Source organism: Mustela lutreola, chromosome 10, assembly GCF_030435805.1.
Source record: "Mustela lutreola isolate mMusLut2 chromosome 10, mMusLut2.pri, whole genome shotgun sequence".
NCBI lineage: Eukaryota > Metazoa > Chordata > Mammalia > Carnivora > Mustelidae > Mustela > Mustela lutreola.
Genome location: NC_081299.1, coordinates 107,264,097 through 107,290,608, shown reverse-complemented (window position 1 = coordinate 107,290,608; position 26,512 = coordinate 107,264,097). Strand labels below are relative to the sequence as shown.

Below are 26,512 nucleotides of genomic sequence, written 5' to 3'. Positions count from 1 at the left end.
CAGCAATGACCAGAGCTGAACCCTCAGCAGGCCTCCCAGCAGGGCCAACAGGTGGTGTGGTGCCTGAAGGATCAGGTATTGGTATGCACTGGGCCACAAGAGGGCAGTGCCGGAAAAGCCACCTTCTCTGGGGGAAGATCCATTTACAAGCCAGCAGTGTGATATTGACCATGCCTCTGAGCCTCATCTTAGACATTTGAAAATGGAAACAATACCATCACCAATGACAACACATACTATGTTAGTTTAGTTTAAAGATTAAGTGAGATAATGTATCTGGAAATTTTTCTAAGTTGTACTGTATAAAATGTTATTTTCAAAAAATTAGAGAACATTGACTACTGATATCTTTTGCGTTTTGTTTGATGTATGTATGTTGACATTTCTTTTTGTCTTTTGTTCTATCTGGTATTTTCATGGCTTGTTTTCCTTATCTGAACTTTTTCTTTTCTTTCAGTGTTTCCGTCCCCTTAAGTGGCCATATCTAGCAATGCTTGCTAGCCTTCTGCCAGCATTCTGCTAAAAGCTTAAAATATTCTATAAAACCCTATAAAAGAGCACAGTCTGCATTTTACAGTGTAGAAATCTGAGCTTAAACAATTTGTTCCAGGTCATGGAGCTGGTAAATTACAGAAGTAAGCTTTAAGTCCAGACTATTTGACTGTTAGCAGTGGGTGCAATCAGGAGAAAGAAGTGAACCAGTAGATTAGACAAGGGAGGTTCAATATAAGAATTATTAGCAATAGTAAGAGAAGAGGCACCTACGAGGAAAAGGCTGAGGGAGAATACCCACAGAAGGACAAATCTAGAAGGACATGATGTGATCAGAAAGGAATGGTTCAGTCATCAACCAGCAGAGTTCTTTGGTTTAACCAAATCAGAGCTGGTCTAAAGTTTCTGGGCACACAAGTCAACCTCCCAGGCACAGGGAAGATGGGGATGTCTCCTGATGTCTCATCAAGAACCCAAGGTGGCCTGTGTATAAGATGGGAGCATGGGCCACCGTGGGACAGAAGGCCTTCAGAGAAACCAGCAATAGAGGGGCTTGGTGAAGGAGTACCAGCTGTGTGGACAACACCTTTCCCACCCTCACAGAGGTACCACAGGTACTGTGGGTGTTCGGTCATCATGGGAACTTTTTTGCCAGAATTGAGAGGACCGTGAAAAGATTGCCCTCATGTGAAGGCTGTTTAAGTGGCAGAGGGATCCCAATCTGGGCCTATGGCTGGGACAGGCATCATCAGATGTCCTCACACTGACCTGTACCTTCCTGGGTCTCCCCAGGGGGGAAACTGCAGGGAACTTCTCCCTTCTGCATTGTTTCTCCAGCGGCTTCTATGGGAAGTTTTGCCATCTGCTTATTTCTAAGGAGATGTGTTCAAGGGAACTACATTGTTTATCACAGAGCTTTTATTAAAGGGTGCCCTTGGAGCTGAGAGGTAATAAATTGATAAATGGCATACTGGTGTGCATGCTTTCTCTCTCTCTCTCACAGACACAGACACCCACACTCACACTTATACTCACTTGCACATTCACACACTCATACATATAGACTTTGCCACAGCAATATATGGCCAAAAATCACTTAGGCATTCTTATTCTTATTCTTTTTTTTTTTTCTTTTTAGTGTAACAGTATTCATTGTTTTTGCACCACACCCAGTGCTCCATGCAATCCGTGCCCTCTCCAATACCCACCACCTGGTTCCCCCAATCTCCCACCTCCCCCCTTCAAAACCCTCAGATTGTTTTTCAGAGTCCATAGTCTCTCATGGTTCACCTCCCCTTCCAGATTCCCTCAACTCCCTTCTCCTCTCCATCTCCCCTTGTCCTCCATGTTATTTGTTATGCTCCATAAATAAGTGAAGCCATATGATAATTGACTCTCTCTGCTTGACTTATTTCACTCAGCATAATCTCTTCCAGTCCCATCCATGTTGCTACAAAAGTTGGGTATCCATCCTTTCTGATGGAGGCATAATACTCCATAGTGTATATGGACCACATCTTCCTTATCCATTCGTCCATTGAAGGGCATGTTGGCTCTTTCCACAGTTTGGCGACCGTGGCCATTGCTGCTATAAACATTGGGGTACAGATGGCCCTTCTTTTCACAACATCTGTATCTTTGGGGTAAATACCCAGTAGTGCAATGGCAGGGTCAGAGGGAAGCTCTATTTGTAATTTCTTGAGAAATATCCACACTGTTCTCCAAAGTGGCTGCACCAACTTGCATTCCCACCAACAGTGTAAGAGGGTTTCCCCTTTCTCCACATCCCTCCAACACATGTTGTTTCCTGTCTTGCTAATTTTGGCCATTCTAACTGGTGTAAGGTGGTATCTCAATGTGGTTTTAATTTGAATCTCCATGATGGCTAGTGATGATGAACACTTTTTCATGTGTCTGATAGCCAACAACAAACTGAGTAGTCAAAAAACACACTAGAAACAAATTTAGATATCACAGCCCAGTTTTAGAATGAACACTATGTACTACTATAAGAATATGAACACCACAAATCAATAATAGAATGATCAGTAATCTAATTAAATATCAGGTAAATTGCTGACCAGGCAGTTTCCAGAAAAGGAAATACTGTGGATCCTAAACCTAATTGAACTGACTTATTAAAAAAAATCAAGGAGACAAGATGGCGGGGAAGTAGGAGTAGGCACCCTTTTAACCTGTACCCTAAAGTGAGCTGATTACCTTCCAAAGAACTCCGATCACCCATGAAATCAGCCTGAGATCAGAATTATAAACGTCTGGATCTCTACAGGAGCAGAAGACGCCAGTGGGCATGTAAAGCAGAGTGGGAATATCGGACTGATATTGGAAGATAAACAAAAGGAGGAGGGAGCCACCAGAGGTGACCCATTGGAAAGTAATATCCCAATATAAGAGTGCCCTGTGTCTGGGGACCAGCATTAACTTGGAGTCTAGTAGAAAGCATTCAAAAAGAGCAAAGGATCATGGGGGGGGGGTTGTGGGAATTGGGGTGTCTAGGGACAGGGGCTTAAGTCCCCAGAACCAGGACAGCCACCCCTGGTGCAGAGCTAGAGAGAGTGCAGCAGAGAAACCAGGTCTTGGTCCTTGAACTACCAGCACTCCTGAGAGTGTGTGGGGTCCTGGGGTCCGGCTCCTGTGAGGGGATGAGAGCCTCACCAGCCAGCAGAAACACAGCCTTTTTGCAGTCCCCACGCGAGTGCCCTGCCATGCTATCAGAGTCTGAGTCGCGCCCCTTGCCCTGAGAGAGGTGCACACAGGTGCCAGCCCAGTGCTCTTGGACCCAGAAAGATCTGGCGGGAAAATCTCAGTGTGTGATTGCTGCTTGGAACCTCTCTGGCAGTCTGGAGCTGCCCAGACAGCTGCTGCTGCTGTGGTTTTGGGTACAAGCAAAAAATCCTGAGTCCCCAGGGACCACAACTCAGAACCTGCTCTGCCAGCAGCCAAGGGGGAATTTATTTGGGCTCTGCAGCCAGACTGAGGCTTCTCTCTGAGAGGGAGGTCAGGGTGCAGGTTGCTTTCCTCTAAACCTACAAAAACCATCAAAAGTGGTCAAGGCGAGAGAGAAAAAAAATAAAAAGTGAACAAACATAAAAACCTCCAGAGAACAAAAGCCTGAAAAACCCAGTTTCCTCAGAGCCCACCCCCTTGAGGGGGGCAGGAGGACTTAACTCAGAGAACATCATTGACTGAAAACCCATGTGGCAGGCCCTTCCTACACAAAGCCAACCAGGAAAGGAAAAAAAAAAAAAAAAAGAAGAAGACAACAAGAGAACAACCACCACAACTTCATAGGACAACTTTTATTTTCAATTTGTTCCCAATATTCTGGCTCATATTTTTTATATAGATAATTTTTGACCTATTTATCATCCCAGTGACCTGTCCAGTACATCAAATTCCATAAAAAACCTTTTAACCTGAACTTTTTGATACATACACCTGTGTTTTTCTTTTGCATTTCGATTTTTTAAGTTTCTTTTTTAAATTTTTGTTTAGTTTAGTCTAGTTCATTCCTTTTTTACTTTTATTTTCTAATATTCATACAGAGTTAAACTTCAAAGTAATCCCCTTTCCCCAATCAATGCTACCCCTATAGGTAAACCAATGTTTAACAATCCTTTATCTTAGGAAAGTTGAGTCCTTTAACAAAGATATCAAGATACATCCAGGAAGAATCAAAACAAACTTCCTGGCCCACACTGAGAATTTATAACCACTCTCCAATCTTTTTCTTCTGCCAGTGTTTCTGTGTTTTTGTGTTTGTCCTGATAGTATATAAATCTTACACTTGAGGTTCTTTTTGACAAGGTTCTTCCTTTATTTGCATATATATATATTTTTTTCTCTTGTCATATAATTTTATCAGTCTTTTTGTTCGTCTGTTTTTGTTTATATACTTCATAAATCTTACCCTGGGGCCGATTTGGGCTGAACCTTCTCTTTTATCCTCCCTTTCTTTCCTGTCTCTCTCACTCTCTTTTTTACTTTTTCTTTTTCTTTTTTTTCTCTCTTTTGGGTGGGGAAATCCTGATTGCTCAGAAGCATTCCAGGGTGCACCTTGACTGCACCACGGTCGATACATCCAGCTACATCCATTCAGCCATCTATCACCAAAATGACTAGGAGAAGGTATGCCCAACAGAAGAAAAATACAGAGATTGGCCTTCTGCAACAGAGCTAATGGCTCTCAATAGACAATATGTGGGAAAGAGAATTCAGGCTAACAATTATCCAGGCAATAGCTAGCTTGGAGAAAGCCATGGATGACCAAATGGAATTGATAAGGGCTGAACTGAAAGTGACCAGAGTTGATGTTCACAATGTTAGGGCTGAGCTGAAAGCTACTAGGGATGAGGTTCACAATGCTCTCAATGAGTTCCAATCTAATCTAAATTCTCTCAAAGCTAGGGTAACTGACACAGAAGATAGAATTAGTGATCTGGAGGACAAACAGATAGAGATAAAGCATCAGGAGGAAGCCTGGAACAAACAGCTTAGAAGCCATGAAAACAGAATCAGGGAAATAAATGATGTCATGAAACATTCCAACGTCAGAATTATTGGAATCCCTGAAGGGGAGGAGAAAGAAAGAAGTCTAGAAGATATAGTGGAACAAGTTCTTCATGAAAATTTTTCCAATCTTGTGAATGGAACCAGCGTTCAAGTACTAGAGGCCGAACGGTCTCCACCCAAGATTATAGATTCCAGAAAAACATCAAGGAACCTGATAGTCAAATTGATGAATCATAATTGTAGATATAATCTCTTGAAAGCCACTAGGACAAAGAGCCTCCTTACTTACAGAGGAAAGGCCACCAGAATAACGTCAGATCTGTCCACAGAGACCTGGCAAGCCAGAAAGGGCTGGAAAGATATATTCAGGGCACTAAATGAGAAGAACATGCAGCCAAGAATACTTTATCCAGCAAGACTGACATTCAAAATGGATGGAGAGATAAAGAGTTTCCAAGACTGGCAAGGCGTAAAAGACTATGCAACCACCAAGATGACACTGCTGGAAATATGAAGGGGGGTACTATAAAAGAGGAAAAAGCGTAAGAATAGCATTGAACAGAAATATAGAGACAATCTACAGAAAGAAAGACTTCAAAGGTAACACGATGTCAATAAAAACGTATCTATCAATAATCATTCTCAATGTGAATGGCCTAAATGCACCCATAAAATGGCACAGGGTTGCAGACTGGATAAAACGACAAGACCCATCCATATGTTGTATACAAGAGGCTCATTTTGAACCTAAAGATACACTGAAAGATAGACTGAAAGTGAAGGGATGGAGAAACATCTTTCATACCAATGGGCCTTAAAAGAAGGCTGGGTAGTGATTCTAATATCAGATAAATTAGATTTTAAACTAAAGACTGTAGTCAGAGATAGAGAAGGCCACTACATCACTCTTAAAGGGACTATCCACCAAGATGATCTAACAATTATAAATATCTATGCCCCCAATATGGGAGCAGCCAATTACATAAGAAAACTGTTAATCAAGATAAAGAGTCATATTGATATGAATACATTAATAGTGGGAGATCTTAACACACCTCTCTCAGAAATAGACAGATTATCGAAGCAGAAAATCAATAAAGAAACAAGAGCATTGAATGACACATTGGACCAAATGGACCTCATAGATATATACAGAACATTCCACCCTAAAGCAACAGAATACTCATTCTTCTCAAGTGTACATGGAACCTTCTCAAGAATAGACCACATACTGGGTCACAAATCTGGACTCAACTGATACCAAAAGACTGAGATTATTCCCTGCAGATTCTCAGATCATTGTGCTTTGAAATTGGAGCTCAATCACAAGGAAAAGTTCCGAAGGAACTCAGACATCTGGAATCTAAATACCACCTTGCTTAAGAATGCTTGGATCAACAAGGAGATCAAAGAAGAACTTAAACAATTCCTGGAAACCAATGAGAATGAAGACACCTTGGTCCAAAACCTATGGGATACAGCAAAGGCAGTCATAAGAGGGAAATACACAGCCATCCAAACCTTCCTCAAAAAAATTGAAAAATCCAGAACATACCAGCTGTCTCTGCACCTTAAAGAACTGGATAACCAACAACAAATAAAACCAACTCCACACATAAGAAGGGAAATCATCAATATTAGAGCAGAGATCAATGAGGTAGAAACCAGAGATACAGTAGATAGTATCAATGAAACTAGAAGCTGGTTTTTTGACAGAATCAATAGATCGATAAACCATTGGCCACACTAATCCAAAAGAAAAGAGAGAAAGCCCAAATTAAAAAAAAAAAAATATATGAATGAAAAAGGAGAGATCACAACTAACATCAAGGAAGTAGAAACAATCATCAGAAGTTATTATCAACAGTTTTATGCAAATAAACTAAGCAACCTAGATGAAATGGATGCATTCCTGGAAAACTGTAAACTCCCAAAATTGAATCAGGAAGAAATCAACAACCTGAATAGACCTATATCTAGTAACGAGATTGAAGTGAAGATCAAAAACCTCCCAAAAAACAAGAGCCCAGGACCTGTCGGATTCCCTGGGGAAATCTACCAAACGTTCAAAGAAGAAATAACACCTATTCTCCTGAAGCTGTTTCAAAAAATTGAAGCAGAAGGAAAACTTCCTGACTCTTTCCATGAAGCCAGCATTACCCTTGTCCCCAAACCAGGCAAAGACCCTACCAAAAAGGAGAATTTCAGACCAATATCACTGATGAATATGGATGCTAAGATTCTCAACAAGATCCTAGCAAACAGGATCCAACAGGACATTAAAAGGATTATCCACCCTGATTAGGTGGGATTCATCCCTGGGTTACAAGGATGGCTCAACTTTTGCAAATCAATCAATGTGATAGAACAAATCAATATGAGAAGAGAGAAGAAACACATGGTCCTCTCAATTGATGCAGAAAAAGCATTTGACAAAATCCAGCACCCGTTCCTGATTAAAATGCTTCAAAGTATAGGGATAGAGGGAACATTCCTCAACTTCATAAAATCTACCTATGAAAGACCCAGAGCAAAAATCATCCTCAATGGGAAAAAAGCTTGCAGCCTTCCCGTTGAGATCGGGAACATGAGAAGGATGTCCACTCTCACCACTCTTGTTCAACATAGTATTAGTAGTCCTAGCAACAGCAATCAGACAACAGAGAGAAATAAAAGGTATCCAAATTGGCCATGAAGAAGTCAAACTCTGTCTCTTCGCAGATGACATGATTCTTTAAATGGAAAACCCAAAAGACTCCACCCCCAAACTACTAGAACTCATGCAGAATTCAGCAATGTGGCAGGATACAAAGTCAATGTACAGAATCAGTGGCTTTCTTATACACTATGAATGAAAATACAGGAAGGGAAATTAGAGAATCAATTCCATTTACTACAGCACCAATAATGATAAGATACCTGGGAATAAACCTAACCAAAGGGGTAAAGGATCTGTACTTGAGGAACTACAGAACACTCATGAAAGAAATTGAAGAAGGCACAAAAATATGGAAGAGCATTCCATGCTCTTGGATCAGAATTATAAACAGTGTTAAAATGTTTATACTGCCTAGAGCAATCTATACTTTTAATTCCATTCTGATCAAAATTCCACCGGTATTTTTTAAAGAGCTGGAGCAAATAATCCAAAAATTTGTATGGAATCAGAAGAGACCCGAATTTCTAAGGAAATGTTAAAAAACAAAAATAAAACTGGGGGCATCACGTTACCTGATTTCAAGCTTTGTTACAAAGCTGTGATCACCAAGACAGCATGGTACTGGCATGAAAACAGACATATAGGCCAGTGGAACAGAGTAGAGAGCCCAGATATGGACCCTCAACTCTATGGTCAATTAATCTTTGACAGAACAGGAAAAAATACACTGTTGAAAAAAGACAGTCTCTTCAATAAATGGTGCTGGGAAAACTGGACAGCTATATGTAGAAGAATGAAATTCAACCATTCTCTTACACCGTACACAAAGATCAACTCAAAATGGATAAAAGACCTCAACATGAGACAGGAATCCATCAGAATCCTAGAGGAGAACATAGGCAGTAACCTCTTTGATATTAGTCACAGCAACTTTTTTCAAGATATGTCTCCAGATGCAAAGGAAACAAAAGAGAAAATAAACTTTTGGGACGTCATCAAAATCAAAAGCTTTTGCACAGCAAAGGAAACAGTCAAGAAAACAAAGGGGCAACCCACAGAATGGGAGAAGATATTTGCAAATGACAGTACAGAAAAAAGGTTGATATCCAGGATCTATAAAGAATTCCTCAGGGGCGCCTGGGTGGCTCAGTGGGTTAAAGCCTCTGCCTTCGGCACAGGTCATGATCCCAGGGTCCTGGGATCGAGCCCCACATCAGGCTCTGCTCCACGGAAAGCCTCCTTCCTCCTCTCTCTGCCTGCCTCCCTGCCTACTTGTGATCTCTCTCTCTGTCAAATAAATAAATAAAATCTTTAAAAAAAAGAACTCCTCAAACTCAACACACACAAAACAGACAATCATATTTAAAAAATGGGCAGAAGATATGAACAGAGATTTCTCCAATGAAGACATACAAATGGCTCTCAGACACATGTAAAAGTGTTCATCATCACTAGCCATCATGGAGATTCAAATTAAAACCACATTGAGATACCACCTTACACCAGTTAGAATGGCCAAAATTAGCAAGACAGGAAACAACATGTGTTGGAGGGATGTGGAGAAAGGGGAAACCCTCTTACACTGTTGGTGGGAATGCAAGTTGGTGCAGCCACTTTGGAGAACAGTGTGGATATTTCTCAAGAAATTACAAATAGAGCTTCCCTCTGACCCTGCCATTGCACTACTGGGTATTTACCCCAAAGATACAGATGTTGTGAAAAGAAGGGCCATCTGTACCCCAATGTTTATAGCAGCAATGGCCACGGTCGCCAAACTGTGGAAAGAGCCAACATGCCCTTCAATGGACGAATGGATAAGGAAGATGTGGTCCATATACACTATGGAGTATTATGCCTCCATCAGAAAGGATGGATACCCAACTTTTGTAGCAACATGGATGGGACTGGAAGAGATTATGCTGAGTGAAATAAGTCAAGCAGAGAGAGTCAATTATCATATGGTTTCACTTATTTATGGAGCATAACAAATAACATGGAGGACAAGAGTTGTTAGAGAGGAGAAGGGATTTGAGGGAATCTGGAAGGGGAGGTGAACCATGAGAGACTATGGACTCTGAAAAACAATCTGAGGGTTTTGAAGGGTGGGGGGAGGTGGGAGATTGGGGGAACCAGGTGGTGGGTATTGGAGAGGGCACGGATTGCATGGAGCACTGGGTGTGGTGCAGAAACAATGAATACTGTTACACTGAAAATAAATTAGAAAAATTAATAATAATAATAATAAATTTTAAAAAAATTTTAAAAAACTCAAAATACTCTGTGACGCCATTTTTAACCTATCAGATTGGAAGAAAACCATAAATTTAATAATATAGTGTGTTGCTGAGATAGTGGGGTAAATATGCAGTTTTATACACTGAGAGGAGCTATAAATTGGTAAAACTTCCATAGAAGAAAATTTGACAATATCTCTCAGCTTTATCCTTTGAGCCAGCAATTGCACTTAGAGAACTATATGCCCTCTCCCATCCTCTCTTGGCCATAACGTGCACTTAACACCGTCACTCCAGCATGCTTTGCAAGAGCCCAGGCTCAGAACTCTCCTGTATTTCTAGATTATTCTCGGGCTGAGCAACAATTGAAGAAATTCTTTATATAATGAAATGGAATGATCTTCAACATACGTTGCAAAGAAAATAAGAAAAAAAATGTGGAGTTTCTCTTGTTTTGTTAAAAGAGGCAAAGATACATATGTTTCTGTGTGCCTTTATTGCACATACAATATCCCTGAAAGTGAAGGAATTGGAATAACGATATATCCTTTCGACCTTTTGGGTTTAGAACCAAGTATTACATGAGAATATTGAATACTATCAGAGAAGACTTGGGGAAAGCAAGCCCTCAGTGACTGGAACCTGGAAGTGAGCACCATGAAGATTTGCTCCATTACTCTTTGCACTGTGAATTCCTGCCAATTGGCCTACATTTTCTTCACCACCATATTTAGCCCACTGTGCTAGTTGGGAAGATACTTCGAGAACAGACATAAGAAAAGAATCCCTTAACTTCACAAGTTAAGATTGGCGTTAGGGTGGGCAAATCATGATCCACAGAGTAACTATCATCACTTATACATTCAATTAATATTGTTTAGGTGTTTCAAAGTTTCCAAGTGACATGAACTATAATAGGAGTGTGAGATGTGTCAGTAGAACAAAACAACTTCACCCTTTTGGAGATGACTAATTTTAGTAAGAAAAGAAAGACAATAGACAAAAAACACAATAAATGCATTGTATTGTATGCATAGTACATCATATGTATAATGCATCGTATGCACGGTGTGAAACAGGTACATGAATAGTGCCCCTGAGGAAAAGAAAATAGACCATGTAAGGGTGATTGGAGGGAAAGGATGGCAGACAGTAATTCTAAATGGGAAGATCGGGGTATGATGCATCATTTAGAAAGTGATATACTAGCGAAGACCTGGAGGAGGTGAGGCTGCTGGTCAAGAAGACACCCTGGAGAAGTGTCCCAGCCAGCACTTAGGGCCCCAGGAGGTGTGTGTGTGTGTGTGTGTGTGTGTGTGTGTGTGATTGTGCTGAGCTAGATGGTGGGAATATCAAAATAATATAAAACAGTGTCCTCGTCCGCCAAGGGCTCCTGATTCTCCTGTTTAAAAATCCCTTGATGGCTCCCATTGCCCTCAGGACAAAGTCCAAACTCTTTCTCGTGGTTTACAAGGCCCTCATAAATACAGCCTCTACCTGCTTCCATAGCTTACTGGACCTCTTCTTCTTTCTCCCAACTCTGTCCCCTCACACTGGGATTCCCCCACACCTAAGTCTGTATTGTTCAAAGAAATACCCTTTCACACACACACACACACCTCCATGTCCCACTTCCTATCTCCAATGGCAGCTAAATCTCACAAAACATACTCCTTCCAGAAACCATTCCTGATCCCAAACCTGACCCCATGTGTTCTCTTCCCATGAGACCCAGGGATTCCCCTTAAATCATTCTCATGATAGAGGATTGATGCTATTTATTGCCTCTATACTAAATTGAAAGAGATTTTGGCATGTGAACTATATTCTATTGAGCTTATACACTTCACGTTTAGGACAGAACCTAGTAGATAGTCGATGGTATATACAAATATGAGCTTCCGTTTTAGATGATTGAATAATTGTATGTTAACTATTAATCTCCTTTTGTGCTTTAGGAGAGAAAAGAAACAAGAAGAGTCAAGAGGTGCAGCAGGGAGTGCTGTTGGGTCAGTCATAGTCCCAGAATCTTGAGGAGAGAAGAATGGCAGTGTCACAGAGGCTTAGAACCTCAGAATCTGGGTGCTGGGAAGGAAGAGAAATCATTTGGCTTCTTACAGTCATGGACTCACTCGGGTGCTGAAAGGAGCTCATATCTGCTGCAACCTGTCGAGGGAAGACCATTTTTCTGTGAAGCCAAGCATGACCATTATAAATTGAAGAGAAGTAGCCAGACCAGGTAACTCAGAGAAAGTTTGTCTTTTGGATCCTCTCTTCCTGTCATTTCTCATTTTTTGAAGCCCATATATCATACATTGATCTAAACGCCCAGAATGGAGGTAGGACGGAGGTGAGGATGTCTGTGTTCAGGAAGCCAACAGACTAGAGAAGTCAGACAATTAGGGAAATCACAATTTTTTAAGAATGTAATGAGAAGCACAGGGACCTCCAGGAGGTTACACTGGGGGCACTCATCCTATGGGCTAGGGAAGTTTTCCTCCAGGGAGTGATTTTGAAGTTGAGATTCACAGGTAGTGAAAGGGTGGGGTTCTTCAGACCACAGAAAGAGCACATGTGAAGGTCTGGACAGAGGTGAGCAGAACTTAGCAGGGATCTGCTCTGGGATAGTCTGATTAGCAGGAAAGGGACAGTGGCTGGAGACGAGGCTGGGGTGCTGGGTCGAAGAGAAGGCAATCTTGATATTCTCTAAGCAGCAAGGCAACGAAAGTAGTAGCCCTAGTTCAGGAGGAGGCAGGACCTAAGGCAATTGTCATTCTCTTCCCAGTGTCATAGTCAAAAGACTGATTCCCACATCTCCTCCCCATCTTTGACATGGCAACCTTCCCCCTTTCAGGACACGTTCCCAGGGGCTGTCCCTAGGGGATGTTCTCAGAGGGACCCTTAGGTCAACCCCTGGACTAAAGCTCTGGGTGCCCTCTGGTGACCTGGATGAGAATTGCTTCTGTATCATAGCCCAGACTGGACTTGGAAGGATGAAGCCCAAGGAGCTGGCCTTCCAGACAGACAGGAGACTCCAAACTGTCAATTCAGGAACACTGCCTTTCAGGAGGAGAAGGGTAAACCACAAAAACAGAAAAGAAGAGAAAAAGAGAGAGTGAAAAGCAGAGGTACACAGACAGGCATAGAGAAGTCATAAAGGAGGCAAAAACAGTCACAGACAGAGAAAAGAGACAGAAAATAAGAAAGGTGCTCCCTCCTCCCTTTCCACCTCTCAGAGCCTGGACTTAGGTTTGGCCCCAAATGACAGAGAGACACAGAGGATACTAGGCTCCCTGCACACATGCACACCCCACCACGGCCGCAGGTGCCCAAGCACACACAGGTTTTCCACCAAACAGATTCTAAGGCTGCAAAGGAGGCAGAGTGCAAAACTCCTATGGCCCTTTATGCCCCTCTTTTTCCCCATTTTTATGCTGATGTCTCCATTCTGTGCTCATTTTCGATGTGTCTCCCTTGCTCTGCCTCTCTCCTTCCTTTTCAGTCCTAGGCAGGTCAAGACATCAACAGCGCAGATCTCTGTCACCTCAGCTTTATTTGGCATTTCTTGACCTGGAAGGAGAGACTGAATGATTTGTCCCCACTCCCACCCCTTAGGAGTTCGGATCCAGCATCGTTTCTTAAAACTTAGTAGAAAACCCTTCCTGAAAGACAGAATTAATTCCTAAGTGACTAGAAGGCATAGAGTCACAAACGAATTAAGGTCAACACCCCACTCCAGCGGTTACTTTCCCTAAGTAGGTGAGATCTTGATGCTGACCCAGTTTGCACTTCAGCCAAACTGTGAAGGACTTGGGAGTGTGGATGGAGTATACCTAGTGGCAGGGGCCCTTGCTAGGTGATCATCCTCAAGTTTCTTTCATGCCTGCTGAAGTAGTTCAGGAGATTCACAATATGCTGGACCCTGAAGAGATGTCTGTCCCTTCTCAGACAGCAGCAAGGAGCATAGTGGCAGGCTCCTCAGGCATATGCCAAGGACTCTTTCCCAGAGAAACCTTGAGATGAGGCTCTGCTATTTCCAAAAGTTGAGGTGCAGAGAGCTTGGGCTGGGGCACCACACAGCTTGTCACTTTGAAAGTTACTATTTTCAGTAGGTGGAGGTGTCAGCCACACCTGGCTCAGGGGATATGGCTTATATACATGAGCTGACTGAGATAGATCTGCAGATGGAAAGAGCTGAGGCTGAGAGCCTGACACCTAGCATCCAAGGCAACCAAAGCCCTGGGTTTGTAGCGAAGTAGGTCTTCTGACAGGTGTCCTTCAGGAACCACCTGATTTGGGAATCCTGCACATCTTCAGTGAATAGAAGCAGACTTCTATGGCGAGGAGGGAATGATACAGCTTTCTGTCCCACTCTGGTAATCCTCAGGGGGTCTTTGGTGTAAGGGGGATTTTTGGGGGGACAGAGTCACTCCATCCTCAGAACACAGATGAAAGATATGACTTTCTAAGCATCAGGTGGAACGTTTGGAGTGGGGTTGGGAGGGACTGGCAGGATAGTAGGGCAGGAATGGAATGGAGAACGTGGAAGTGTCCATGGGCAGGAAGTAGGCCAGGGCAGAAACAAGTACCTTGTGAGCTGGTCACTCATACTCTGGCATTAGAGCATAATAAACAAGTCCACAGAAATCTCTGCTTGCTTCAACCACATGGCCATTATCAGAAATCTCACGTCCTTTCCTCCTTATGCCTGCGTTTCTGCAAGGTCAGGCACACATGCACACACAGGTGCTTGGAGAAGCACATGCACCAGATACACAAGAGTGTGTGTCTAGCGGAAAGTTCATAGTTTACCACTGGCTGTGGTCCTTCATGAGGCAATGTTTGTAAAGTGCCTGACACTAGACCCAAACTCAGGCTACTAAGCATTACACTTATTCCTCATTAGCTAAGAGAATTTAGGCAATTTTCTTACATGCCTGGTCTTTCCATTTCCATCTGGAAAATGGTCACCTGATGAGGAACGGGTGCACTGACCCATGGAAAATTATGGAACTGAGGGACTAGCTTTTGCCCCTGAAGCATCCAACCCTGTCCTGTCAGCCTGGTGTCGGTTTTCATTCTGATGATGGATGCTCTTGGGGGTGAGAGAAGGAATGAAGACAGGCAGTCAGCTTTCCTTTTGAGAATGTTCTTTTTTTTTCTAGGACCTTCAAAACTTCAGAAGATGTGTGACCAGCCAAAATCCCCGTGCTGCCGGCCAAAATCTCCTTGCTGCCCAGCCAAATCTCCATGCTGCCCACAGAAACCTCCATGCTGCCCACAGAAACCTCCATGCTGTCCACCAAAATCTCCACACTGCCCTCAGAAGCCCCCGTGCTGCCCACAGAAGCCTCCATGTTGTCCACACAAGCTCCCTTGTTTCCCGCAGAAGCCCCCGTGTTGCATTCAGGCCAAGTGCTGCTGTCTGGAGCCCAAGCCTGAATGCACTTGCCTTAGCAAGGAGCCTGAACCTATATCACCTGATACTCAGAACAAGAACTCCCAAACCCAACAGCAGCCCGTAAGTCCAAAACAGGGGCCTAACCTAGGTGGCTTGGGGCAGAAGAAGCCGAACAAGTAGAGGGCCCATGCCCATCACTTGGTGGGGTTAGTCTAGACCTACATTTAGACAAGCTCTCTCTCAGTGACAACCACATAGTGCAAGTAGAAGCCCTTATCTCCCTAAGGAGTAGAAGCCCTTCAGAGCCCCCCAGCATAGGGAGGCCCCTAATTAGAAATGGAAGGCTGAAGAGACTAGAATCATCTTTCCTAGTGATCCTTACATTAGAAAGCACAAGAATAAAAGAGCATTAAAAAGAACAGTGCCTCCCTTTCTCTTTAATCTGTGACACCATCTCACCCGTCTGGCCTTAGTCCAAGAAAATGTTCTGGACATGTCATGAAAATGAAAGTCAGTAAACCAGAGCCCAGAAACAGGCCTCTGTGGAACCTGAGTTAGGGTGACTGACTCGTCCTTGTTTTAAAATGAAAATCTTGCATTCTGGAGATGCTTACAGTCCTAAGTACAGTGGGGCAGAGCATCCCCCCCCTGGGTCCCAGAGCATGGCCTGGGGGGGATTACCCTCTCCCATCTCAGAGATTTTAGGGAGAGGTAAGGCTGGCAGACACATTCTGCAGTGGCACCAGCTGTGCAGCCTTGGGGCATCAGTGCTGGCTCTTAGGACCTAGAGTCTATTGGTCGCTGTCTTAGGCTCCATTTCCTTATCTGTAAAATGAGAGTAATGCTACTGCCTCATAGAGATTTTATGAGAATTGAATGGGATAATTCCTTTAAAGTGCTTAACATAGGGCTGGACACATGGTGAAGACACAATGCATGGTTCTCAAACCTCTGTTATCAGGCCTTGACTTCCCTGCAAAGAACACACATGTTCCAGTAATTTGTCTCCAAAACACACCTCCATTAATCTAGGTGAGCAGGCAGAAATAGAGAAACCAGCCCAAGTCACCATACTTGTAAACTTTACTGTTAATCGACTTTTTGGTGTGTAAACGTTTTCTAGTGCCCCTTAGTGTTTTCTGCCTCACGACTGCTCCTGCCCATCAATCCTGAGAAAGCAACTGATCTGCACTTGGTCCCTATAAATCAGTTTGGTCTTCCAAGAATTTTCTATAAATGGAATCATCTAGTATATACTCTTTTATGTTTGGCTTCTCAGCAAAACGACTTTGAGATTCAAACAAGTTGTTGCACGTATCAATTATTCATTCTTTTTTATTGCTGAGTTGTAAATGCCCTCATTATATGGATACACCACAATTTTTTAATCCATTACTCTATTGATGGGCATTTGAATTGTTTCCAGGTTTGGCTCTTACAACTAAAGCTGCTGTGAACATTCATGACAAGTCTTTGGATGGACATATATTTCATGTCTCTTGGATAAAGCTGTAGGAGTAAAATGTCTATGTTATTAGTAGGTGTATGTTTTACTTTTTAAGAAACCACACTGCCTCTATTATTTATTGAGTTTTGGTTTCTTATTACTGAATTCTGAGCAGTTTTTGAAATTTATATATTCTTGATACAAGTCCATTATCAGATAAGTTATTTGCACATATTTTCCCCAGTTTGGGGATTATCTTTTTATTCTCAAACAGTTTCAAAGAGTTTTTAGTTTTGATAAAATCAAAAGGAACCATTTTTTTTTTTCTCTATGAATCTTGTTTTTTAGTGTCATATCTAAGAAATTGTTGCCTAATCCTAGGACACAAAGATTTTTTTTTTTCCCCTTCCTTTACAGAAGATGTTTTCTTCTGTAAGTTAACTTTTGTATACTGTGAAAAGTATGGACAAAGGTTCTCTGTGGGGGTAGGGGAAGGGAGTGTGGAGGACAGCATATAGTTATACCATTGCTCCAGACTACCCTTTCTCTGCTCAGCTGTCTGTGCATATTTGTCAAAAGTCAAATGACCATTTTTGCTTGCATTTATCTCTGAATTCTTATCTTGTTCCATTGATCTATTTGTCTATGCTACCACTATTGTCTTATATAGTGTATAGTAAGTTTCGAAGCCAGATAATGTAAGTCTTCTAATTTCATTCTTTTTCAAAATTGTTTTAGCTATTCTAGGTTTTTTGCACTTCCCTATAAATTTTAGAAAAAACTTGTCAATTTCTACAAAATGAAAAGAAAAGAAAAGAGAAAAGAAAGGCCTGTTGAAATTTTGACTGGGATTGAATGAAATCTATAGATTAAATTAAAAAGGAATGGAAATCTTAACAATATTGAGGTTTCAGTTCATAAATTTTAAATTATCTCTCCACTTATTAGGTCATTTTAAATTTTTTTTTAAAATTTTGTTGCTTTCTGTGAGCAACTTTTGCACATATTTTGTCATATTTTCCAACATATTTTATTTTTTGATTGTATTGTAAATGGTATTTTTTATCTTCAGTTTCTGACTATTCACTGTTAGTACATAAAAACATAATTTTTTATATTAATCTTGCATTCTTCTTATTATTTTTAATGGTTTCAAGTAAATTCCATTTTGATACATTTTATCTCTTTTTTTCCTATCACTTGAGAATCTTCATTTTCTTCCTACTCTGGTAAGTGATTTTAGCAAAAATGAGTGCTAGATTTTGAAAAAAAATCTGCATTTGTTGAGATGATCATATAGTTTTTTCTTTAGTCCATTAATATGGTGAGTTAAATTGATTGGATTTTGAATGTTAAAACAATCTTGCATTTCTGAGATAAACCCTAATTGATTGAGTTGTTTAATCCTTCTTACATATTCTTTTACTTGATTTGCTAAAATTTTAAGTTTTGCCCCTATATATTTTTTATTAACATATAATGTATTAGCCCCAGGGGTACAGGTCTGTGAATTGCCAGGATTACACGCATCACAGCACTCACCATAGCACATACCTTCCCCAATGTCCATAACCCCACCACCCTCTCCCTACACCCCTCCCCTTGGCAACTCTCAATTTGTTTCGTCAGATTGAGAGTCTCTTATGGTTTGTCTCCCTCCCGATTCCATCTTGTTTCATTTTTTCCTATCCTAACCCCCAAATCCCCTCATTGCCTCTCAACTTCCTCATATCAGGGAGATCATATGATAATTGTCTTTCTCTGATTGACTTATTTCACTCAGCATCATACCCTCTAGTTCCATCCACATTGTCACAAATGAAAAGATTTCATTTCTTTTGATGACTGCATAGTATTCCTTTTATATATATACCACTTCTTCTTTATCCATTCATATGTTGATGGACATCTAGCTTCTTTCCATAGTTTGGCTACTGGGGACATTGCTGCTATAAACATTTGGGTGCATATGCCCCTTCAGATCACTTCATTTGTATCTTCAGTGTAAATACCTAGTAGTACAATTGCTGAGTCGTAGGGTAGTTCTATTTTCAACTTTTTGAGGAAGCTCCATGCTGTTTTAAAGAGTGGTTGCACCCCTTGCATTCCCTCCAACAGTGTAGGAGGGTTTCCCTTTCTCTGCATCCTCACCAGCATCTGTCATTTCCTGACTTGTTAATTTTAGCCATTCTGACTGGTGTGAGGTGGTATCTCATTGTGGTTTTGATTTCTATTTCCCTGATGCTAAGTGATGTGGAGCACTTTTTCATGTGTCTGTTGGCCATCTGGATGTCTTCTTTGCAGAAATGTCTGTTCATGTCCTCTGCCCATTTCTTGATTGGATTATTTCTTCTTTGGGTGTTGAGTTTGATAAGTTCTTAATAGATTTTGAATACTAGCCTTTTATCTGATATGTTGTTTGCAAATATCTTCTCCCATTCTGTCAGTTGTCTTTTGGTTTTGTTGGCTTTTTCCTTTGCTGTGCAAAAGCTTTTGATCTTGATGTAGTCCCAATAGTTCATTTTTGCCCTTGCTTCCCTTGCCTTTGGCAATGTTCTTAGGAAGAAGTTGCTGCAGCTGAGGTCAAAGAGGTTGCTGCCTGTGTTCTCCTCAAGGATTTTGATGGATTCCTGTCTCTCATTGAGGTTCTTCAATCATTTTGAGTCTATTCTCATGAGTGGTGTAAGGAAATGGTCCAGTTTCATTTTTCTGCATGTGGCTATCCAATTTTCCCAAGACCATTTGTTGAAGGGACTGTCGTTTTTCCATTGGACAATCTTTCCTGCTTTGTTGAAGATTAGTTGACCATAGAGTTGAGGGTCTATTTCTAGCTCTCTATTCTGTTCCATTGATCTATGTGTCTATTTTTGTGCCGGTACCATACTGTCTTGATGATGACAGTTTTGCAATAGAGCTTGAAGTCTGGAATTGTGATTCTGCTAACTTTAGTTTTCTTTTTTAATATTCCTCTGGCTATCCAAGGTCTTTTCTGGTTCCATATAAATTTTAGGATTATTTCTTCCATTTCCTTGAAAAAAGTGGCTGGGATTTTGATAGGGATTGCATTGAATGTGTAGATTGCTTTAGGTAGCATAGACATTTTTACAATATTTTTTCATCCAATCCATGAGCATGGAACATTTTTCCATTTCTTTGGGTCTTCCTCAATTTCTTTCATGAGTACTTTATAGTTTTCTGAGCATAGATTCTTTGGCTCATTGATTAGGTTTATTCCTATGTATCTAATGGTTTGGGATGCAGTTGTAAATGGGATTGACTCCTTCATTTCTCTTTATTTTGTCTTGTTGTTGGTGTAAAGAAATGCAACTGATTTCTGTACATTGATTTTATATCCTGACACTTCACTGAATTCCTGTACAAGTTCTAGCAGTTTTGGAGTGCAGTCTTTTGGGTTTTCCACATAAAGTATCATATCATCTGCAAAGAGTGATAGTTTGACTTCTTCTTTGCCAACTTGGATGCCTTTAATTTCTTTTTGTTGTCTGATTGCTGAGACTAGGACTTCTAGTACTATGTTGAATAGCAGTGGTGATAATGGGCATCCCTGACATGTTCCTGACCTTAGCAGAAAAGCTCTGTTTTTCTCCATTGAGAATGATATTTGTGGTGGGTTTTTCATAGATGGCTTTGATGGTATTGAGGTATGTGCCCTCTATCCCTACACTTTGAAGAGTTTTGATCAAGGAAGGATGCTGTACTTTGTCAAATGCTTTTTCAGCATCTATCCAGATGCTGAATCTTCTTTCTTTTATTAATGTATGGTATCACATGGGTTGATTTACAGATGTTGAACCAACCTTGCAGCCCTGGAATAAATCCACTTGGTTGTGGAGAATAATCCTTTTAATGTACTGTTGGATCCTATTGGCTAGTATTTTGGTGAGAATTTACACATCTGTGTTCATCAAGGATATTGGTCTGTAATTCTCTTATTTGATGGGATGTGATTTGAATTTCTGGCTTTGGGATCAAGGTAATGCTGGCCTCATAAAATGAGCTTAGATGTTTTCCTTCCATTTCTATTTTCTGGAACAGTTTCATGAGAATAGGAATTAATTATTCTTTAAATGTTTGGTAGAATTCCCTGGGAAAGCTGTCTGGCCCTGGGCTCTTGTTTGTTGGGAGATTTTTGATGACTGTTTCAATCTCCTTACTGCTTATGGGTTATGGGATTGTCAAATTTCCTGGCATATAATTGCTCATAATATGTTCTTACAATTGTTTGTATTTCTTTGGTGTTGGTTGTGATCTCTCCTCTTTCATTCATGATTTTATTTATTTGGGTCCTTTCTCTTTTCCTTTTGGGAAGTCTGGTCAGGGGTTTATCAATCTTATTAATTATTTCAAAGAACTAGCTCCAAGTTCTGTTTATTTGTTCTATTATTTATTTATTTACTTATTTTGGTTTCTATTTCATTGATTTCTGCTCTGATCTTTATGATTTCTCTTCTTCTCCTGGGTTTAGGCTTTCTTTGTTGTGTTTTCTCTAGCTCCTTTGGGTGTAGGGTTAGGTTGTGTATTTGAGACCTTTCTTGTTTCTTGTGAGAGGCTTCTATCTCTATATATTTTCCTCTCAGGACTGCCTTTGCTGTGTCCACAGATTTTGAACCACTGTGGTTTTATTATCAGTTGTTTCCATGATTTTTTTTTCAATTCTTCTTTAATTTCCTGGTTGACCCATTCATTCTTTAGAAGGATGCTCCTTAGTCTCCATGTATTTGGGTTCTTTCCATACTTCTTCTTGTGATCGAGTTCTAGCTTCAGAGCATTGTGGTCTGAAAATATGCAGGGAATGATCCCAATCTTTTGATACTGCTTGAGACCTGATTTATGACCCAGGATAGGATCCATTCTGGAGAATATTCCATGTGCACGAGAGAAGAGTGTGTATTCTGTTGCATTGGGATGGAATGTTGGGAATATATCTGTGATATCCATCTGCTCAAGTGTGTCATTTAAGGCCTTTATTTCCTTGCTGATCTTTTGCTTGGATGATCTGTCCATTTCAGTGAGGGGGCATGTAAAGTCCCCTACTATTATTGTATTATGGATTATTTGTTTCTTTGATTTTGTTATTTATTGGTTTATATATTTGGCTGCTCCCATATTTGGGGCATACATATTTAAAATTGGTAGATCTTCTTGCCAGACAGACTCTTTGAGTATGATATAGTGTCCTTCCTCATCTCTTATTAGAGTCTTTGGCTTAAAATCTAATTGATCTGATACAAGGATTGCCACCCCAGCTTTTTTTGATGTCCATTAGCATGGTAAATTATTTCCCAACCCCCCTCACTTTAAATCTGGAGGTGTCTTTGGGTCTAAAATGAGTTTCTTGTAGACAACATATTGATGGGATTTGGTTTTTTTTTTTTATCCATTCTGATACCCTGTGTCTTTTGATTGGGGCATTTAACCCACTTATATTCAGGGTAACTATTGAGATATATTAATTTAGTGTCATTATATGGCCTGTAAGATGACTATTACTGTACATTGTCTCTGTTCCTTTCTGGTCTACTACTTTTAGGCTCTCTCTTTGTTTAGAGGACCCTTTTCAATATTTCCTATAGAGCTGGTTTGGTGTTTACAAACTCTTTAGTTTTTGTTTGTCCTGGAAGCTTTTTTATCTCTCCTTCTATTTTCAATGGTAGCCTAGCTGGATATAGTATTCTTGGCTGCATATTTTTCTCGTTTAATGCTCTGAATATATCATGCCAGTACTTTTTGGCCTGCCAGGTCTCTGTGGATAAGTCCACTGCCAATCTAATATTTTTACCATTGTATGTTACAGACTTCTTGTCCCAGGCTGTTTTCAGGATTTTCTCTTTTTCGCTAAGACTTGTAAATTTTACTATTAGATGATGGGGTGTGGACCTATTCTTATTGATTTTGAGGAGGGTTCTCTGCACCTCCTGAGTTTTGATGCTTGTTCCCTTTGCCACATTAGGGAAATTCTCTACAATAATTCTATCAAATATACCTTCTGCTCCCCTCTCTCTTTCTTCTTCTGGAATCCCAACTATTCTAATGTTGTTTTGTCTTATGGTATCACTTATCTCTCAAATTCTCCCCTCGTGGTCCACTAGTTGTTTGTCTCTCTTTTTCTCAGCTTCTTTATTCTCTGTCATTTGGTCTTCTATAATACTAATTCTCTCTTCTGCCTTATTTATCCTAGCAGTAAGAGCCTCCATTTCTGATTGCACCTCATTAATAGCTTTTATTTTTAATTTCAACTTGGTTAGATTTTGGTTCTTTTATTTCTCCAGAAAGGGCTTTTATTTCTCCAGATAGAGTTTCTCTAATATCTTTCATGCCTTTTTCGAGCCCAGCTAGTGCCTTGAGAATTGTCATTCTGAACTCTAGATCTGACATATTGCTAATGTCCATATTGATTAGGTCCCTAACCTTCAGTACTACCTCTTGTTATTTTATTTATTTATTTTGTTTATTTTGGGTGAGTTTTTCTGCCTTGTCATTTTATCCAGATAAGAATATATGAAGGAGCAAATAAAATACTAAAAGGGTGGCAAAGACCCCAGGAAAATTTGCTTTAACCAAATCAGAAGAGACCCTAAATCATGGGCAAAAGAAAGGCGGTAAAAAGTAGCTCAGGAAAAAAATAAAGAAAATATATAAAAAAGAATATATATATATATATATATATATATATATATATATATATATATATTAGACTGGTAAATAGAACAGGGTCACCCACTTAATTTTGGGATTATTTTGGTCTTTAGAAGAAACTACCTCCCCAAATTTTAAAGAATGGAAAACATGTATAAGGGTAAACACGATGAAGGGATGGAATATGACTATAAAGATGAAAATTAAAAAAAAAAATCTTAAAAAGGAGTTGATAAGGTAGGTTGGTTGGAAGAATAAAGAAACAGAAAGTGGAGAGAATTTGCTCAGGCTGGAGACTAGAATAAAACCCTGTGCTAGATTTAGGGTATATTTTGATCTATTAGAATTTGTACCCCAAATTTTTTTAGAAGAAAAAAAACCCTGTGTATATACAAAAAATAAAGTTAGATACAATGAAGGATAAAATAGGACTATAATAATGAACTTTCAAAAAGAGTTTTTTTTTTTTAATGAAAGGTAGTTTAAAAATGTTAAAAGAGGAAAGAGTAAAAGTTCAAAACAATTTGGCATAAGGAATAATTAAATTTAAAAAAATTAACTTTGCAAGACTAAGGAATCATGGGGAGAAAGCCATGATTTCCATGCTTTGCTTTCTCCTCCTCTGGAATTCCACTGTTCTCCTTGGTAAGTGAACTTGGTCTTGGCTGGATTTCTTGCTGATCTTCTTGGGGAGGGGCTTATTGTAGTGATTCTCAAGCGTCTTTGCCCAAGGTGGAATTGCACCACCCTTACCAGGGGCCGGGCTAAGAATCCACTTGGGTTCGCTTTCGGGAGCTTTTGTTTCTTGAATGCTCTCCATAGAGTCCTGGAGGACAGGAATGAAAATGTCAGCCTCCCAATCTCCTGCCTAGAGGAGCCAAGAGCTCAGGCCCCACTTCTCAGTGCACCCTTGAAGAAAAGCACTCAATCACTCCTGTCTCCCTGGCCTCTGGCTACACTCCGAGCTCACCCAGCCTGTGACCAAGCATCTCTGTCTCTGACACACAGCCCCATCCAGAGTCTCCAAACCCTGCAGATCTCTACCGCTCTTTCAGGGGTGTGTCCCTGGGTCTTGTGGGGTCCCTTCTCAAAGACAGCGACCTCACTTTTACATTTAATGTAACCCTGAGTTGAGAGCTCACTCTTAGGCTCCATCTCTGTAGCCAGCTTCCCTGCTCTATTGCCTGCAAGCTCTGTGATACTCAGACACCCCCAATCCTTCTGTGATCCTGTGGGACCTGAGACAATGCTGTCCCCTTGTGGGCTTCACCCCAGCTTATCCTCTGGAGTGATGTCCCTCAGTAGAGCAGACTTTTAAAAGTTCTGATCTTGTGCTTCATTGCCCCTCCACTTGCAGGGAGCCAGACCCTCCCCATGGGGTATATCTTCCCATAACTTTGGATTCACTTCTCCACCAGTCCTACCTTTCAGAAGTGGTCGATTTTCTGTTTCTAGAATTGCTACTCTTCTTCTCTTTGATCTCCTGTTGGATTTGTAGGTGTTCGGAATGGTTTGATAAACTATCTAGTCATCCTGCTACCTGATGTCATCTCAGCCTGCTACTTCTCCACCATCTTGACTCTTCCCTCGAGATGCCTAAGTTTTGCCTCTATATTAATGAAGGTTATTGGTCTATAGTCTTTTTTTTTTTCTTATAAGTAGTCCCTTTCCTTCAGTTTCTAGAGCAGTTTATGAGATAATTGGTTTAATTCTTTCTTTAGATTTTTTTAAAGGATTTTATTTATTTATTTGACACAGAGAGAGAGAGAGAGAGACAGAGACAGAGAACACAAGCAGGGAGAGCAGCAGAGGGAAAGGAAGAAGCAGGCTCCCCACTGAGCAGGAAGCCAAGTGGGGAACTTCTACCCCAGGACGATGGGATCATGACCTGAACCAAAGGCAGACACTTAATTGACTGAGCCACCTAGGTCCCCTCCTTCATTATTTGGCAGAATTCACCATCTGTGCCTGGAGATTTCTTTGTGGGAAGGTTTTTAATTAAAAATATAATTTATCTGATTTAGAGTGTTTCAGATTATCGATTTCCTTTTGAATGAACTTTGCTAGGTTTTGTCTCTTAGGAAATATATTTTATCTGTTGACAAAAAATTTTTATAGAATTTTATTTATTGTCATAAAGTTGTTGATAGTCTACCTTTATTTTTTTAAATACCTATAAAATTTGTAGTAAGATGACTTCTTTTGTTCCTAGTATTGGTCATTTATGTCTTCTTTCTTCTTCTTCTTCTTTTTTTTTTTTTTCTTGCTCAGTCTGTCTAATATATTTTTTTTAAACTTTTATTTATTTTTTAAATTTCTTTTCGGTGTTCCAGAATTCATTGTTTATGCACCACACCCAGTGCTCCATGCAACATGTGCCCTCCATAATACCCACCACTAGGCTCACCCAACCTCCCAGCTCCCCCTCCAAAACCCTCAGATTGTTTTTCAGAGTCCACAGTCTCTCATGGTTCATCTCCTCTTCCGATTTCCCCCAGCTCCCTTCTCCTCTCCATCTCCGCATGCACTCTGTATTATTCCTTATGCTCCACTCTAGTATCTTTATTGATTTTATCAATATTTTGAAAGAACCATTTTTATTTGTTTGCTTGTTTCATTGGTCTTCTATGTTGCTTTCAGTTTTTATTTTACTGATGCCTGATCTCATCTGTATCATTTCCTTTCTTCTGCTTACTCTGAATTTAATTTGTTTTTCTTTTCTCTTGTTTCTTAGGATGATGGCACAGGCCATTAATTAGAAATCTTTCTTCTTCTAATATGTACATTTCATACTATAAATTCTCCTTTAAGTGCTGTTCTAGCTACATTTAAAAATGTTTGATATGTTGTTTTTATTTTCCGGTTGAAAAGACTTCCTAATTTCCCTTTTGATTTATCCTTTGATCCATGAATTAGTTATAACTATTTTAAATTATTATTTTCCAAATGTTGGTAGATTTTTTTAAAGATTTTTTTTTAAAATTTATTTGACAGAGACAGACAGAGTGAGAAAGGGAACAGAAACAGGGGGAGTGGGAGAGGGAGAAGCAGGCTTCCCACCATGCAGGGAGCCTGATGCAGGGCTTCTT

At 40.4% G+C, this 26,512-nt stretch overlaps 1 protein-coding gene across 1 annotated transcript in view; it reads left to right on the top strand.

Moving 5' to 3' along the window:
* The window catches only part of LOC131810564 (proline-rich protein 9-like), a 31,207-nt gene extending 15,847 nt beyond the window's left edge, over positions 1-15,360 (top strand). Inside the window, exon 2 of the mRNA XM_059138542.1 lies at positions 15,159-15,360. Coding sequence (XP_058994525.1) covers positions 15,159-15,360 — 202 coding nt within the window. The remainder of the gene's footprint in view (positions 1-15,158) is intronic.
* Positions 15,361-26,512: the final 11,152 nt, after the last annotated feature.